The 16,422-nt window shown below is 46.4% G+C and overlaps 5 protein-coding genes across 5 annotated transcripts; 4 read left to right on the forward strand and 1 right to left on the reverse strand.

Annotated features, from left to right (window-relative positions):
- Positions 1-297: 297 nt before the first annotated feature.
- VFPPC_02224 (galactan 1,3-beta-galactosidase) lies at positions 298-1,927 on the forward strand (the record flags this gene model as incomplete). The annotated part of the gene is made up of 5 exons (XM_018281909.1): positions 298-393; positions 456-499; positions 558-957; positions 1,012-1,203; positions 1,265-1,927. The coding sequence occupies 5 exons, from the start codon at positions 298-300 to the stop codon at positions 1,925-1,927; spliced, it is 1,395 nt and encodes a 464-aa protein (XP_018139031.1).
- A 4,579-nt stretch (positions 1,928-6,506) lies between these two features.
- VFPPC_16717 (hypothetical protein) lies at positions 6,507-8,396 on the reverse strand (the record flags this gene model as incomplete). The annotated part of the gene is made up of 1 exon (XM_018294470.1): positions 6,507-8,396. One exon carries the CDS (start codon positions 8,394-8,396, stop codon positions 6,507-6,509), a length of 1,890 nt encoding a protein of 629 aa, XP_018139032.1.
- Positions 8,397-9,181: 785 nt separating this feature from the next.
- On the forward strand, positions 9,182-9,466 carry VFPPC_16718 (hypothetical protein; the record flags this gene model as incomplete). The annotated part of the gene is made up of 1 exon (XM_018294471.1): positions 9,182-9,466. The coding sequence occupies one exon, from the start codon at positions 9,182-9,184 to the stop codon at positions 9,464-9,466; it is 285 nt and encodes a 94-aa protein (XP_018139033.1).
- Positions 9,467-12,920: 3,454 nt separating this feature from the next.
- VFPPC_13229 (hypothetical protein) lies at positions 12,921-13,238 on the forward strand (the record flags this gene model as incomplete). Its single annotated transcript, XM_018291006.1, has 2 exons — positions 12,921-13,030; positions 13,091-13,238. The coding sequence occupies 2 exons, from the start codon at positions 12,921-12,923 to the stop codon at positions 13,236-13,238; spliced, it is 258 nt and encodes an 85-aa protein (XP_018139034.1).
- A 460-nt stretch (positions 13,239-13,698) lies between these two features.
- VFPPC_02226 (transposase) lies at positions 13,699-14,349 on the forward strand (the record flags this gene model as incomplete). The annotated part of the gene is made up of 1 exon (XM_018281910.1): positions 13,699-14,349. The coding sequence occupies one exon, from the start codon at positions 13,699-13,701 to the stop codon at positions 14,347-14,349; it is 651 nt and encodes a 216-aa protein (XP_018139035.1).
- Positions 14,350-16,422: the final 2,073 nt, after the last annotated feature.

The raw sequence follows: 16,422 nt of genomic DNA on the forward strand, positions 1-16,422 counted from the left end.
TTCGTCTACTCCGTACAGCCAAGCCAATAGTTGCGACTGTCATTAGACTAGGCCGACACAGACCATGACAAGTAGCCTGGTATGCCATGTGGATAGCAACATGGGGCAGAGTTTATGGGGCCCCGCAATGTCCAAGTACTCCGACGGCTTACACGAAATGCCGTGAGAAGCTGAGCATTAAATGACATGGGATGAATTAAGTACCTTAAGAAAGTCTATAAATAATCGACAGCACTCCCTTCCAAGACGGAATTCCAGGGCACTACCTTAGCAACTGGACTCTCAACCGCTCTCGCAATGGCTATTCTTACTTCGATTTTCCTGACTGTTCTTGCAGCGTGCAAAGCGCAAGCTGCTGCCCTGCAGATCATTCCTGGAGCCGCTTGGACTGCTGTACGTGTTTTGTCAGATATTCTCAAGCACGTTGATCAATGTTTAACCACCAGTCTTGACAGACCAACACCGGGCAGCACATTCAGGCCCACGGCGCTGGTATTATGTAAGTTGAATGGTCCTCATTCTATGTCTCGACTTCCGGTAAACTAACGCAACTTCAGTGAAGCCAACGGAATCTACTACATGATAGGCGAGGACAAAACCAACGGCGCTCTGTTTCAGAACGTGAATTGCTATTCATCCAGCAACTTGGTCGATTGGAAGTACGAAGGCGCTCTCCTCTCCCGAACGGACGCAGACGTCCAGAAGGTTGCCTCGTTAGCCGACCCGAACAGCCTTGTCGAGAGACCCAAGGTCGTGTTCAATGAGAGAACCAAAAAATATGTCATGTACTTCCACCTCGATATCAAATACGAAATCGCTGAGGTGGGCATCGCCACCAGTGACACCGTGTGCGGAAAGTATACATTCCATAGTAGCTTTAGGCCAGGTGGCAGGCAAATCCGAGACATAGGCCTCTTTAAAGATGACGACGGGTCTGCATATCTTTTGGCCGAAAATGTAAGATAACCCTGTGTCTCAGTACCCGATGGATGATCAACTGACAGGTAACAGCGCCAGTTTGGGACAAACGAAGAAGTGCGTTCCATAACTTACATTATGTCCTTGGACTCTGAGTATCTTAATGTCACCGGAATCGTCCATACGTTCGAGAACCACGCCGCTGAATCTCCGGCTATGCTGAAGAAGGACGGGTACTACTTTATCTTCAGCTCTACACTATCAGGCTGGGACCCAAATGACAACGTGAGTGACTTTAGCGGCTTGTTTTAGGGCTTGGCTTTGCTAACACATTTAACCATTCCAGTATTACAGCTACGCACCATCTCTCGCTGGCCCTTGGTCTAGCTGGAAGCTGTTTGCGGACGAAGGCTCCCTCACATACAGGTCTCAAACCACCTATATCTTGCCATTTGGCGACTCTGCAATTTATATGGGTGATCGCTGGCAGGAGCATAGTTTGGGGTCCAGCACTTATATCTGGCTGCCACTTGAATTCAAAGGTACCGAGGTTTCAATGCCATATAGAGATGTTTGGTCTCTGGATCCGATATCCAAGACTTGGTCTGGTTCTAAAACCACCGTTCTTGAACCTCAAGACGCCAAATTATCTAATGGCGCTAGATTGGTAGGCTGTGACGGGTGCAGCTCCAGGTCGGCAGCAGGTTATCTAGGCGGACCTGAGCGTGGCGCCGTAACTTTTAGTGGTGGGCTTAGTAAATGCTGTAAAAAGGCAACCATTGTCCTGGTATACGTTAATGGAGATCTAACATCTCGATTTGCTTTAGTCACAGTTAATGGTAAAAAGCAAAAGGTTGAGTTCCCGCCATCATTTAATGATCAGCAAATTTCTAACGTTGTTATCTACGGAAATTTTCATTCAGGATCTGACAACACCATCGTTGTTGAAGGGGATGACGGAGGCTGGGCCCCAAATATTGATAAGATTATTCTAGCTTGCGCCGTTTAAAGGCAAGGACAATACAATCACAACAGCCAAGTTTAAGGGTGCGTTCGATCTTGTGGTGTGTGCTTTAGCTGCCCGCGGGGACTGTGGTTTCGAATTGTATTACTAAATTTAGTTTTTAATCTAGTGTTTAGGGTTTTAAACGCTTTTTTTTAAGTCGTGACCCAATTTGGCTTCCGGCACCTACCAGTGATCCTATGTTCAAAATACAAGAGAGCTTAAAGGTTGACCATCAAAGCCACATCCATGTCAATATCGACTTTCATTCAGTACAGAATAGGTCATAAGGCATCTGTGCATAAGTGCCTTACGACACATATCGTCTTGGACGTTCTTTGCTCGTCCAGCTCCGTACCGGGCCTTAGGTTATCCGTCAATCAAGTGGAGTACAAGTGGACAATAAGGTATAGTTACTAATAATTATTTCTTTCTCTGAAATAGCCTCCTCTAATGCTCTCTTATTTGATAGCAACCCCGCCGGGGTCTTACACACTAGCACTTCCCACGTCCACTATACTAGCAGGCGGCTTACGGATCTTCACAAAGCTATAGGTTAAAGGGTGCGCGATCTGCACTAGTAATTTTGAAATAGCTATTAAATATTATCTAAATGACTGGGTTTAACCTGGTAGAGTTGCTAAAGACGGCTAATATAGATAAAGAAGGCATATTTTTAGTTTCCAAGTGCTATCTTTAAAATTAAAGGACTAACTGCTGTAGATGGGAAACAGGTAGTACTAGAAGAAAGCTCTATCCTAACTGCAAAGAGAATAAAGTTGGAGAAAGATACGGCGCACTAAACGGATAATAAGCTAGTAGATGTTAACTAAAGATTAAAGTGCAGCTTAGTAGCAATAGCAAGAGGTCCTATGCTGTATATCTAACTGCCCTATTATATGCTTAAGTTTTTCTTGTTTGTGCAAAAGAATTTATAAGAGCACTAGAGTATAGCTAAAGTTAGTATAATAATAATAGCGGCTTAAGCCTAACTTAGTTTATAGTTATAGGTACCTTAGATACTACACCTATAAGGGAGCTCCTTACTTGTGCAAGTTAACCTTAGCGGATTATTTAAATACCTTATCCTCCTTATAATAGCACGCATAATACGATGTGTATAGAGAAGAGTATATTAGATCTATTTGCAGCGACTAGAAGTTAATAATTTATTTGCTAATTCTCTATAGTTTAATGTGATGATTATATAGATCTATCTTACTGTCTTATATGTCTTTACTAAATTTACTTATTATAAGCTTCTTAGCTTCTTTTAAGGCCCTAGGTTCCTAAAGATTCTTAAAAGTTCCTAAAGTTAATTTCTAATAAGTCTTAAAGTAAAGTTTAGATCTAAATCTATTATATAATAGCTGTAAGTGCAAGTACTTAAATAATTGTTATCTGCTAACTAGCGCTTACTTCTTTTGGATATAATTGCAATTTCCGCTAGTAACTCTATGCTTGTTCTTTATGGTTTTCTTATTGCCTAGCTGGGTCCCTCCTGTGGTTGCTGTATTATCTGCTACAGGCGGTATAGTATCTTCTAAATTAGTCTCTAGACTTACAGTTATAGATGCTAAATTAACTAAGGTTAAAGACGAGTCTTTAATATCGCAATTAAGTTAGGGGCAGGATGTTTGTGACTCTCTAAGGTGCTGTTAGTAACGGAGTTGTTATATACTAGAGCTTGTATGCTGGGACTAAATTGAGTAAAGGTAGCACTGCGATAAGTCTTCTTAAGAACAATAGTATTCTAATAAGCTATGATGGAATTTGCATTATTACTAGAAATAGTGAGCGTGTATGAGATTAAGAATGGGATCTAGAATATTGGAAAGCGGTAAATCTAATAGTTAGGACTTAGGTCCCTTAGGGGTGGGAAAAGGAAGGCTGTTCTATTACTAAGAGAAGATAGAAGTAAGTGACAGAGGAGTTAAAGAATTATAAGCTTAGAGTAGAGGTTAAAAATAGCTTAAATCTATCTAGGCTTTAGAGGAGAGCATAAACCCTTTTATGGTTTAACGGCCATTTATAAGTCACGGTTTAGACTAATAACCTTTATTCTCTCCTCTATGCTAAACTGCTGCAAGTAGCTTCCCTTACATGTGTGTAACCAACACGTATTTTGTTGGCCCAAAACGAACACACTCAAGAGCTCAGAGTGGCCCGCGAAATACCGCACTTACACGCAGCTTATTAGCAATTTAGTCTAGATTATTACTTCCCTTTAGTCTAAATAGTTAGAATCCTTCTAATTGCCTAGATTAAATAGTATTTAATCTTTAATTGCTTTAGTCTTTCTGGAAGACTTTAGCAGTATTATTTGGTGGTGTACCTCTGTGAGGTACAGCTAGCAGCAAAGGAAGGTACCCTTGGTTAACAAGAAATTTAGTAAATAAGCATTAGATGCACCAAGTAAATAGCTCTTATTAAGAAAATCGCGGTTAAGTCTGTTAATTAAATGTCTGGCTAAAGGGGGAAGAACCTCCCTTTTATCTGTGTGCTAGCTACAAGATCAAATGAAAACTCTAAGTCCCTTTTTCCTATCCCCTTGTCAGGCCCCCAAGTGTGAGCAATTCCGCCCACATAGTATTATGAACTAACTGCTGGGAGTGTTTAGATAACGTTGCTAATAACAAATCTAAAGGGGTATAAAGGCACTTTAGTTATGTACCTAGACTAGGCTACTGTGTTTAGCTTGCTAGTTACCTAGCCCTTAAGACAGGCTGGAACTCTTTGTGGTCTGTGTCTAAAATAGTTAGATTGTGACTTCTTAATAATAAGTATTCTAGCTTCTTGCAGAAAGGTAAGGCAGACTTTAGTATGTACAGTTTTATGGAGGCAGAATAAGCTGATCTATAGCGTACGTTTAAGGGAATATCCTATGTAGGCTATAGCGAAGTAAATATGCCATGCATGTAGCTTTAAAATCGTAGGTATGGCAGGCAGACTTTGTTACGCAACTATAATGGCAAGGCAGCTTATGGCAAAGTCTATTATATGTGTGCCTGGTGTATCCCCATTAGAGCTTATAGCATAAGTGAGCGTGTAAGATGAAAAAGGTACCAACTAGTCATAAGGGCAGAGAGGTATCGCGGCTTATTGAGCAACTTCGCACGTTCATAAGGCGCAAAACATTAGATATAGAACGGAGAAGCGCATGTGTCGACGAATTGAGACATGCTGACTCTGGAATATGAGTCTAGATAATATACCGTCTCGTTCTTGTAAACTTTGGTAACAATATCCATTGTATGAGCAACCTTGTCAAATGTCGCGCTGTGGCCTTGCGTAAGCAAAGTCGCGCGGTTAAGCTGGAGAGGAAGTTATGGGTATCGTTGATTGCGTGCCAGTCGTCACTGTGGTAGAACTTTTCGAAAACATCTTCCGGCTCTGTGAGGGTCCATATACGTTGGACCACGGTGCATGAGATAGCCGCCATGGGTGAAAAAGGTCACGTGATAATACACGGGAACTATAGGATGCTTAGTTAGATTACTAGTGCTAAGGCAGATTAGACTAAGCACAACTAAGCAAGAAAAGCAGGACTAATTAATAAAGAGATAGAAAAATAATATATATAGGACAGTTATTATCGAGATATCTAGCTAGCCTAGAGCTTTAGTGATTAATCTAAGCATTTAATTTACAATTAATTGGGATAAACTCCTAACAATCTAAGCTCTCCGTTTAACAGCTTGTAAAGGTCTTCTTCACTTACAACCTAAGTTACCTACCCTAAGCAACAGAACAATCTCTGATTGCCTTACTTGACCCTGTCAATATGCCGATCGTTACATGCCACTGCCGATGGTCTGGGTTAGACACCTAGGAGCCCAAAGGGCGAACAAATGGCACCAAACTGTTACTTGCCGCCATTGTATCTTGGCAGTGGCCACTAACCAGTATTAGCCATCCAATGACTGTGGTGGCTGCCTAAAATGTGAACCAATCAACATTGGCTGCAGATCCCTAGGAGGCAGTAGACAAGGAGAATCGGGCCACTTTGTACATTCCCGAGTTGCATGGCGTAGATTCCATACCAAAGCCTATCTCATCAGGTATTACGGCACACATTGCCTCACAGGAGCTTTATTCAAGCCCAGGAAAGGAGCACACATACTGTAATCCAGGGCCGTAGAGATGTCTTAGCATGGTTTTTAACACTGTGTGGGTGGCTCTATCTAAAACGGCATCAAATGCAATGTGGCACATGCAGCAAGACCGGCCATAAAGCGCGCACTTGTTAAGTCACTGTAGAAATATTTAGCGTAGGGATGATACCTGATTTTAGTTTAATTCTGGCGTTGTGGTTTTTTTTTTTTTTGGTATAGCCTTTGCAAGAAGTTGGTTTGGGTGGCATGCTCGCTCGTAGAGTGCGCTACCCCAATAGGGTTGTAGCCGCATGCAATTAGACGTTGAAAAGCTTTGGTAAGTATGGTACGGCATGGTCACTACCCGTGCTCCGGATACATGAGTTAGGAGTTGTGTATGAGCCATATTCCGAGGGAACAATTGCTACAATATGGAAGGGGGGAGGGGATGGCACCGCCATTGTCTGCGGATCCTCATAGAATTGTTCCCGCTAGACATCCGAACTCTGCATCTGGCTGTGCTCATCTTGGGCTCCTATACAGCGAGGATCCATGGGAACCACGTCGGAGCCCTGAAGGACAATTGCATTTCCAGAGACAGTAATAACCCCCCCGTGCGCCCCCGTTGACAGTTCGACACTTGGAGGATTGACCATGTACCCGGCCTTTGACTTCACACCGCTTTGTTCTGAAATGCTATGCAACAGGCTCGATAAGAACGTGTTGGACCACGGCGCAGGCGCGAAGGTGCCCAGCAAAACCCATGCAGCTCCCGCCAAGACCACTGAGAGTATGCTCAGCAAAAGCTGCAGGCCGGACATGGCGACGATCAACTTATCGACGGTAATTGAGACAAGGGTAGGGTCGACACTGACGGCATAACCTCTCGCGACAAGTAGGCCTTCGATCGTTGCGGACGTGTTCCAGATCCAAGACATGATTGTGTCGTCGAGGGACTCAGAGCTTACATTAGAGCGACCACTGCCAAGGCCGTATGTTATCAGAACTGCAGCAGTGTCCACTTGCCCAAGAAAGCCTGTACTGTTGGTATCGAGCTTTGGCGCAGCACAATCAGTCTGGGTGACCCGGCCCCCAAACGCCTCATTCTGGAACCATCCATTGTCGCAGCCTTCAAAAGGTGTTGGCGGGCTGTCCATGGTTTCGGATCTTATCAGAGTAATGTTCGTCGAAGTGAGGCTGATGAGGGAGTACAAATCTTCCCCGCTATTGAAGTTTGCAGCGGTGAAGTAAGCCCAATTTGACTGAAACACAGTGAGGTTTCCATTGTCGACACTGTTGAATCCGAATTGATAGCTCAGGTTTTGTGCCTGCGCACTCATAATATCTCCCACGATCCTGCCAAGAACAGGATTGTTCCTTTCCGTCTCGTTTGTGCTCGCGGTTCGTCGTACGAGATCTTTAACTTCTTGCACGGCGAATGGAGCCCCCATCTTCGTCAGCATAGTGGCCCGGAGTACGGACTCTACAAAGGTATGGCGCCGCTTCCCCTTGGTTACCGTAAAAACTTGCGTCATTGTTGCAGAACCACCACCGGCGCCGAAAGAAGCCCAAATATTGTCGACTCTATTTGGTTTAACGTATCTCGAATCTAACTTCAGGTCCGATTTGTCATCCCAATGTACCTCTGGCTTTCCGATGACTCTTTGCACCATCGCCAGCGAGAACGTGTTGTTGAAGGTGCAGTTCCAGGCCATGGAGCGTTCACGGTAGTAAATGCAGAGAGGGAATTCCGGACCGCCAGCCCACACGTTGGGTATCATCGCTGCACTGTCTGCCGAAACTGAGAAGCCATCGCTGTCGAGCCAGATTCTAGCCCCGACTTCATGTTGCCTTGTCGGTGCTACGGTTTCAGGAGCGCCCCTCTGAACGTCGCCAGTCAATGTATAGTTGAGACCTGGCTTGAATAGTTCGGATCCCACAATCTGTGCGAGCGATTCCTCAGTACTTTTCAGATTACCGCGGCCCAGGTGTAGTTGAACAATATAAGGAGGATCAGTTTTGCGCAAATTCCCGTACTCGGCGACTGTGGCGTTAGTCTTCTTGAAGATATATCCTGGTGAATCCAACGCCCAGAGTAGTGTCCCATACAGAGACGCAAGCGCGTGAAGGATACTGAAGAGCAGGACAATAACGCCGGCTCTTGAGAGGCCTCTTGACGAAAAGAAGAACCAGCGTTGTATGTAGTCTTCGCTGAACATCAGGTACGATGTGAATTGGCTCGACCGTGCTGCAACGAGGGAAAGGAATTTCAATGCGAAGAAGGCCATGAGAAGCTCGGACACTTTGAAAATGACGGATTTCACCGCATTGTGGAGGAGAGGAATTGATGATACGATAAATGAGGATGACGAATCTATCATGGCCACGGTTTTTCAGCGCAAAATGTTGAGGTTGTGAATACACAGTGTTGATCGATCGCCGCCTCCATGCTCGACTGCCTAGAGTTATATAGCCTCCACGGCAATGCTTCTGTTTTGGTTCGGTTGACTCGTACGAGTAGGGTCACCGAGCGCAGTCGAGTTCTGTCATCCTGGGCGAAAGATGGGCATGGGTTAACGGCAGTTCGGTGTCGAAGGCTGAGAGTGTCTGGTCGGTACGGCAGCAGCGGGCTGGGGTTCTGGGGTCATTGACAGACACGGATGTGACAACATTGAAGCACATCTACGAGCTGAGGCGGCTGTGGCTTTGACAATATTGTAATGTTTCGAGCAGGGTCCTCGATTGGACTTGTCATCTGGAGAATACTCCCGCAACTCGGCGCGAAATGCAGGCTCCTGTGCTCCGACTAAGTCCTGCTTGGGCGACATCCCGATATAGAACGCATTGACGCTATCAGGTTCTTAGGACACTCTGCCACCTCATCGTCGGCCGGCGAGACCTCATGGAGCTGAGGTCGAGCTGCTCCCCTTGCCCAGACACCTTACTTGAGAGACCGGAACATGCGCTCCGGGCGGGCGGCCGCCCTTGCAAGCCACATGCCGACTTCACCAGCCTGAAGCTCGGAAACTAACCTTAGTGCTCGGGAGAGTCGCCGTGGCGCCGTGACTGGAGCTATGGCGGCGGCGGCCCGGGACAATAGTGAAGGGTGGTCCCTGTATTGAGGTTCTTCAGATCCATGGAGCCTCCCTCTTTTCCAAAGTGAGTCATGCGATGCACTACTTGCTCGACTATTGAACCAATTCACTGTCACGCGCCAGTGGGTAGCGGCATGTGTGCAAGTCGCAGTAATATGACCAAGCCTGGCAAATCTAGAACAAATGTGCAGAGTCAGCCGCAGGCTACATCGGGGATTTACTGTGTCACTCATTCACTGCACAAAACACCAGACCATGCCCTGTATCCGGTGGCGAAACCACTATTCATGTACCCTTGCACCGCTGACAATCAGGCAATTGGGCTGACCGGCCAAACGGTTGCAAATAATATTTAATTTTTACCGATAGACCTGGGATTTTCTTTTTCTTGGCCGCGAAACCCAGAATAGACCTAGCGCGATGTGACCGCACAAACCGAAATAGGCTATGTGCAACGTCCGCCATATCCCAAAGAGAAGTCGATACAGCTTGGGGTTTGCGCAAGTTGGCCGGGAAATCTGAAAATGACTAGTGCGGCGATGACCGCAGAACTCCTAAATGGGAAATTTGAAGTTTAAGCGGACCTGAAGTTTCGACCAACTTAAACCCCAGCGGGGGGAGAGAATAACATATTCCTCGGACCATGGGAGGCCCGGGCCCGCGGAGAAGCGAGAAAGCAATCCAAAGATCAATAAGCCTGGCATGGCTCGGCAGTTCAGTTACGGACGGCTGAGGCGCCAAGGCGTGAATGCTAAGTGCATTCCTTACCAAACTCGTACGTCCAACAAGCCATCCCATGTAAAAGCCGGGCTGACACATGGCGCTAAGGAACCAGACATTTGTCCAGTCAAAACGACTAAATTGCAAACACGAGCTGAAAGGTGATTAAACACATGTATGGATAGTCTTTCCACAGGGCTGACAGTCAATCCGAGCCAGCTTCCTTTAATTGGCACCCCAACACTCAGCCATGAATGGGAATTGCTAGACGGGTATGACACCTTCAATGTTGGCTTTACAGGCGCTGCTAGACAGAAGAGGCGCGACGGCTGTAGGGATGCAGTCCACTTGAACAGGTGCTACTTGCTGGGACAGACACCGGGCTATCCTCTCTGCTATTTCTCGAGTTGAGCTATGGGAAGTCGCGTAAGTTACCAAAATGGCCATTATGGTAAGTCTGCTTGTCCTTTGTAGGTACAATTGTGGTCGGAGTTAAACTTAGAAAGTCCGGTGGGGGAATAGTTGCGTCTAGATACAGGATATCTCTTGTATAAGTAGAAATAATAACTTAAGTGTTCTAAATATTGAGAGCAGTGAGCAATGGAAATATATTTCTTGAGTCACGCAGGTACATGGTTTGCAACATGGAGGATTGGCTGAGCGTGCTGACATTGACCGATAATGGCACTATATCACATCACGCCACCAAGACCAAAGTCATACGTTTAGGGGTGGCTGTCTAGTAATACCAAGTTGCAGTGAAAGCCACATCAAACTCTCTTATCATGACTGTCAGTCTAGATCTTCCCACTGACGCACCAAACAATGGATGTACAGGCTACATGATGCCAAGCAAGGTAGCCTGGGGTGGGTCGCACAGCCTACAAGAAGATTCATGTTTTATTTCAGTGAGCAACTGAACCGCTGCTTCCAATACACTCTCGGCCGCTGTATCCCTCCAACAGCCGGTCACATTCCGCTAGAAGCGACTCTACAAATGAATTACGGAACTCCAGATTTGTAAGTAAGCGTTCTCTCCGAGAAGGCTACGAGGACGAAGGTGCGCTTCTATGCATGGCATTTACAAACAAGATCGGATCAATAGGTTGCCGATAATGCTACCAGGTCCTTCTCCGGTGTACATCACCACCAATACAAAATCTAGTCCTCCACAATCATTGCAACACGCCTGATGGTCTACTCTGGTGCTTGTCTAGGGATATCCAATTATTAAGATATCGAATATTAATGTATCGGCCTCTACCGTGTCAAGATCAAGCCGCTCGTTCACTGACAATTTCCGTCATTGCACGGGATTCATTTTATATATACAAACCAAAATCGTGCATAGATAGGAAAACCAAGAGTCTCTTGTTGCCCAATCGTTGCTCAGTTATGCAAAGCAATCGTAACGCGTAACACAGCGCATCATTGCAAAATAGTTAGGCAAGGACCTTCTGTTGCGTCCAACTTTGCCAGATACAGTGATCGTGTGTGTTAGACTTTGCGTGAAATTAACTTCTGGGTACGGCATGATGTATCTTATCATGCCAAACCCGGTCCGGTACAACTGGCAATGTGAGCTATTGGCGCTTGGGCTGCAGTTGACCATCAGGATTAGTAGTCACCCGGTATGGCTTGTTGTCATTAGCAGTTGATTGCGCATGTTCGCTGCCGATAACATTAGCTCGACGTTGGACATCTTCGAGCTGGGTCTGCCAACAATTCAAAGGGTGAAGTCGTGGCATCGCCCCAAGTGTAAGATAGGGCTCGATAGGCTGGGCAAATGTTTAGTGAGGTCTTGACTAAGTTGCACCTGATTTCTGCCGACTAGGGCCCTGGTGCAATACTCAACAGTCTGATCTCACGATATGCTGGGTTTAAGGTGAGACTGGTGTATAATTGGGCGACAGAGTTGCGGGTTATCTATCTCCCAAACTGGTCCATTGTAAGGTTGATTACATGAGTGTTTAGGTTTGGTTTGGATGGTTTAAGCATAACGGGCGGGGTGGACCATCACAACTCAACGCGGCCGTGGTGGGCGAGTAATAATCTGGCTAAAATTCCTGAAGTGTTTAGCTGCAGGACAGGGTCTCGCCGCAGTTCAATTACGATTGGGTTGCTCGTGGATTACATGGCACAAACCGGTCTTGCCCGACGAAATGTCCAGGAGCTGTGCCTCAAATTCACATTAATAGCGACTGCGCCTGGATTGAATGACCACTTTAGTACTGAACTAGCCTGACACGGCCAAGTTGAAAGACTCTTTGGGCAAATAGCGACGAGTCATGCATTTCGTTAACATTTATCAATAGCTGGAAGTCAATACCCAAGATCCACCCATACAATCCCTGCGCCATGGTTCGGCGACTCTCCGAGTACGACATATTTAAGTTGACATAGCCACGGTAACATAAATATTAACATTGATATTGACGTTAAGTACAAAGTACGGTCGTCGAGTTCGGCGTAATGGAGCCTGTGATCCAGACCCGGTTTGGCCGCGTGGTAAGGTACGACGATTTCAAGTCTTCCTATGTTTTCTTCGTACCCGCAATGATGGAACCGGTATACATAGAATAGGTAGCATGATACGAGGTTTGTCGTTTGTCGGAGTGATATACCAGCGGTGTCCCTGATTTCGCTGCTTGACTGTGCCGAACTGTGTCACTGTGAACAGTGAGCCATGTACATCCGTAACTCTGCTTTGGTTGGAACCCTGCCAGGTGGACTATTGCTCGTGGTGAAAATGATACATGAAAGTTAAAATTACCAAAGTTGCACCGTTGAGGCAATGCCGCTGAGAGACACAGCCAGCGTAGCAGCAATGCCACCGAAGGTCGCTGGGCGAGTCACGTTGGACCATGTAGACTCTTGCATCCACAGAAACTTGATTTCATGTGCCGATCTTGCGATACAGCCACGAAGCACGTTCGGGCACTTGCAGAGCAGGCGTATATATATGCCAACCCTTCATCCAGTGGCCGTTGTTCAATTTTCTGTCTTCCCAAAACACTCACATCTTAAACATTTCTCAGCTACTTTTATCTTCACCCTTAATGTACTGAACATTGTACTATACTAGACAACATGAAGCTCGCTACTATTCTTCTTGTGGCCGCAGCTGCTGGTGTTCAATGCCAGACGTTAAGCAGCGCCACTTCTACTTCATCCACTGCGAGGGTCACTGGACAACCTACGTGAGTATTTGTACGGCTCAATGAATATTCGAAGCAACTGCTGAACGGGATACTACATAGGACCACCACTGCTAGCGGCCGCTCAAGCTCTACCACTTCGGCTCGTCCATCCTCTACCACAGTGGTTAAAGCTGGGGCCGGAAGAAATGCCATCGCCTCCGGAGCTGGCTTGGCTGCCGTGATGGCCCTTGGTGCCTATGTCGCGTGAGATATCTTGCTCTGAGTCAACGCCAATGGCATGTGTTGTGACCGCCGAATGAAGTCTCTCTGTATGACCGTTTATAATTGCGGTCAGCGCAGAGCCGTCGTTGCGTGGGCGTGAAGAAATGGATCGGATATTTGAGAGAGAATTGCTACACGGGCATGACTTTTACCACTTCTGATTGGTCGCATTATGGCTGTTAAGGTAGTTAGATTCTGCCAGCCCAGCGGCAAGTACCTTGGCTGTCTCTAACCTTGCTTCTTGTGTATATTACTTCATTTCGCCCAAGCCGCCACGCAGCAACCATATGGTTGCGTCGTCGAGCGTGACCCTTGAGCTTTCCTTCTCCTTTTACCTAGCTTTTAGATAAACCATAGTACGGCACCTTATGCTGAAGAAACCGCGGCCATCTCTTTCACATACAGACGCTGATCCTATTCCCAAGACGTGCAAGGACGCATTCGCAATGTCTATGTCTACATCAGGACTTTCACCTTGCGCGAATCTTCGCAAACAGCAAAGCCCCAGTCCCGGCGATCAATTACACCGACAAGAGCGAGAACGATTCAGTCGGCAAGGTAGATCTAGCCCTTCACCAGTCGGAGACCGACCAAAATCCGCGGGTAGCTCTATGACTAGTATTGGTCGGTTCTACGGACTTGGAGACGAAAATGCGCTTGATAACCAGTTTGCTGCATTTCCGCAAACATTTTCCAGTCTCCCACAGCCTCATAGCTCACAAGGCCACCATGAGCCTGCATGGGACCTTCGATCCGATTATGAGATATATCTGCAAAATGACTTCTTCCATGAAACCAGACGGGTCCTGCGAGTCAGAACTCTCATACCTGGCCCAGAGTGTGATTCATTCGCCTCGGAACCGGAATCGCACCCATCCGCCCAGCAACCCCAAACTAGGACAAGAGCCGAGTTCGAATCCGCGTTGAGTATAGTGCGAGAGGTTATCGGCGAAGGCCACAAGTTAACTATAGATCTTGCTCGATCATACGAACGGGAGCCCATTGCATGTACATCCTTGGTAACTTCCACCTTGTCACTAAATTTGTATCTATTGCTCTATATTATTATAAGCACACACTCCCTGACATATGGTTAGAATGGGCTATTAGATACACCGGGGTTGTTCTAATTCACGATAGGTTATGTAAGGCGAACCTTCAGCGGCGGTGGATGATCGAAATGCTTTTTTAGAATCACGGAGTTGGTCGCGTGATATTCTTTTCGATGTATTCCTGCATCGGCTGTCTTCGCCACCAATTCATCTATTCTTCTATATAGGGTTGTAGCCAATTTTCACACGGGGTTTCCAAAGTTGACACCCAACTTTGAGCAACCCTTCGGGACTGGTGAAGATCCTAACAAGCAGGCGGGTCAATGACATATCTCGGGTGCTGAAACGTTACGGGAAAAGAGCTGTATTCAACAATACTAATCAGTTGATGCTTTATCACGCCGCCACTAGGCATCAGTCTGTACTTCAGGTGGATATGCTTGTTTCAATGAGTACAATTGAGGCGCACATATCCCTGAACGTGCCACTGACGAAGTAGAATAAATACTTGATATACCCAATGGAAGCTGATCTGGGTATTCCTGTATAGCCCATAACACTATTGCGTTCATATCGCTTGCTATTCAAGTCCCTCGGATACCTATTTCTCTTTACTTTGATCCCCATAACCTAGAAACCTGTCCGGTCTGAAGATGTCTGAATCAAATGTTGACCAATCAGTAGGCACACAACATAGGGCAACTGCACATATCAGCGAAAGGTTTCAGGTCACGGGAACAACTCATATCTAGGGCCTAGGATGAATTCGATATGGCCAACTCATCCATAGCATGTGCAAAAAGGTCCTGAATGGCAACCCGTACGCAATATGGCAGCCCGCGCACCCACGGCGTAGCATTTGATACAATCGGCATCATAACCATCTCACTAATAAGAAGATAATTCTGTCAGTAGCAATGCACAAAGCATGTTATATCTAGTTTAAGGACGCACCTACCTCTCTCCATTCAATAAGATCTGCAACATTCGCTTTGCCACCTGCGACGGCTGCAAAACTGGTAATATAAACCCGGGTGCTTGATGGTCAATGCCTTCGAACATCTTTGTTGCAAAGGTTGGGCTGCATTAGTGATCCGGAGCGATATGGAGAGGAAACACCCAGCTGGGCTATGATACCACTAGGAGGCAGAGGATAAAGGACTGGGGGTCCACATCTACAAACTGGAGCTGGAGCAATAGGCTACGGGTGAGACGTGGCCGTAGTAGTCTACGGCATCATAGGTGCGGAAGCGCTATATCCTTAGTTTAGAGGATATTGGTCTTGCGTTATTAAGTGGACACTAGATTGCAGGGCGGGCTGTGATGTCTCCTGGTAGTAAGGCACGTTTGTGGCTGGGTTTGGTGTATTGGGAGTGCTAGGTGTTTGAGACGTGTACGGGGTATTGCTAGAGAGAGGCTGTAAAGGGGCGGCAGAGTCTAAGGAAGTAGTAATCCGGTTAGAAGCTGGTTTGGAGGGATCGCGTTGGGAGAAAGACATGTCTGTGCCGCAGAGGTCCCATGCAAACTATTGGTCACATAGGGAGAACCGTCTATATTCTATTGCGACAAGCCTGGTTGGTGATATGAAGGCACGTCTATGAGGACCCGGATAGAGACTGGGTGGACATGGATCCTGGAGTTGTTAGCCTTGGGAAACCAAGGCATGACCTACTGCTAACAAACAAGCTACCACGTTACGTGATTCCGGGAAATATCGTCGCATTGTTGCCGTGGACGTATCCTGTTTTCTACAACCTGGGCTGCTCGCGATGAAGACTTTGAAGAGAAGACCTGATTCTGGGGGCTTGGTGTGACGGTACAAGGGCACGAGCGAGGATATATGCGACTTGGATAAAGCGGTTGTTCACAAGGAGATAAAAAGAACCCCTAAAGGGAACTCCGGCTAAAGCTATGTCGCATATCAAGCTGTCAGCTATCACGACTTCAAGACCGGGTAAGTCGTTGCTTTTTACAATGCTACAATGCCGCGACGCGGCATTATATCACCAACGACTCCAGGTCTTGAGATTGTGTCAGATATGGGTACTTATTACAGCTTCGCCGCTCGGCGAAGCTCCTCGCAAGATAAACAGCTGCATTTATTCCTTTCTTTCATTT

The sequence above is a fragment of the Pochonia chlamydosporia genome, chromosome 1 (genome assembly GCF_001653235.2).
Source record: "Pochonia chlamydosporia 170 chromosome 1, whole genome shotgun sequence".
Taxonomy (NCBI): Eukaryota; Fungi; Ascomycota; class Sordariomycetes; order Hypocreales; family Clavicipitaceae; genus Pochonia; species Pochonia chlamydosporia.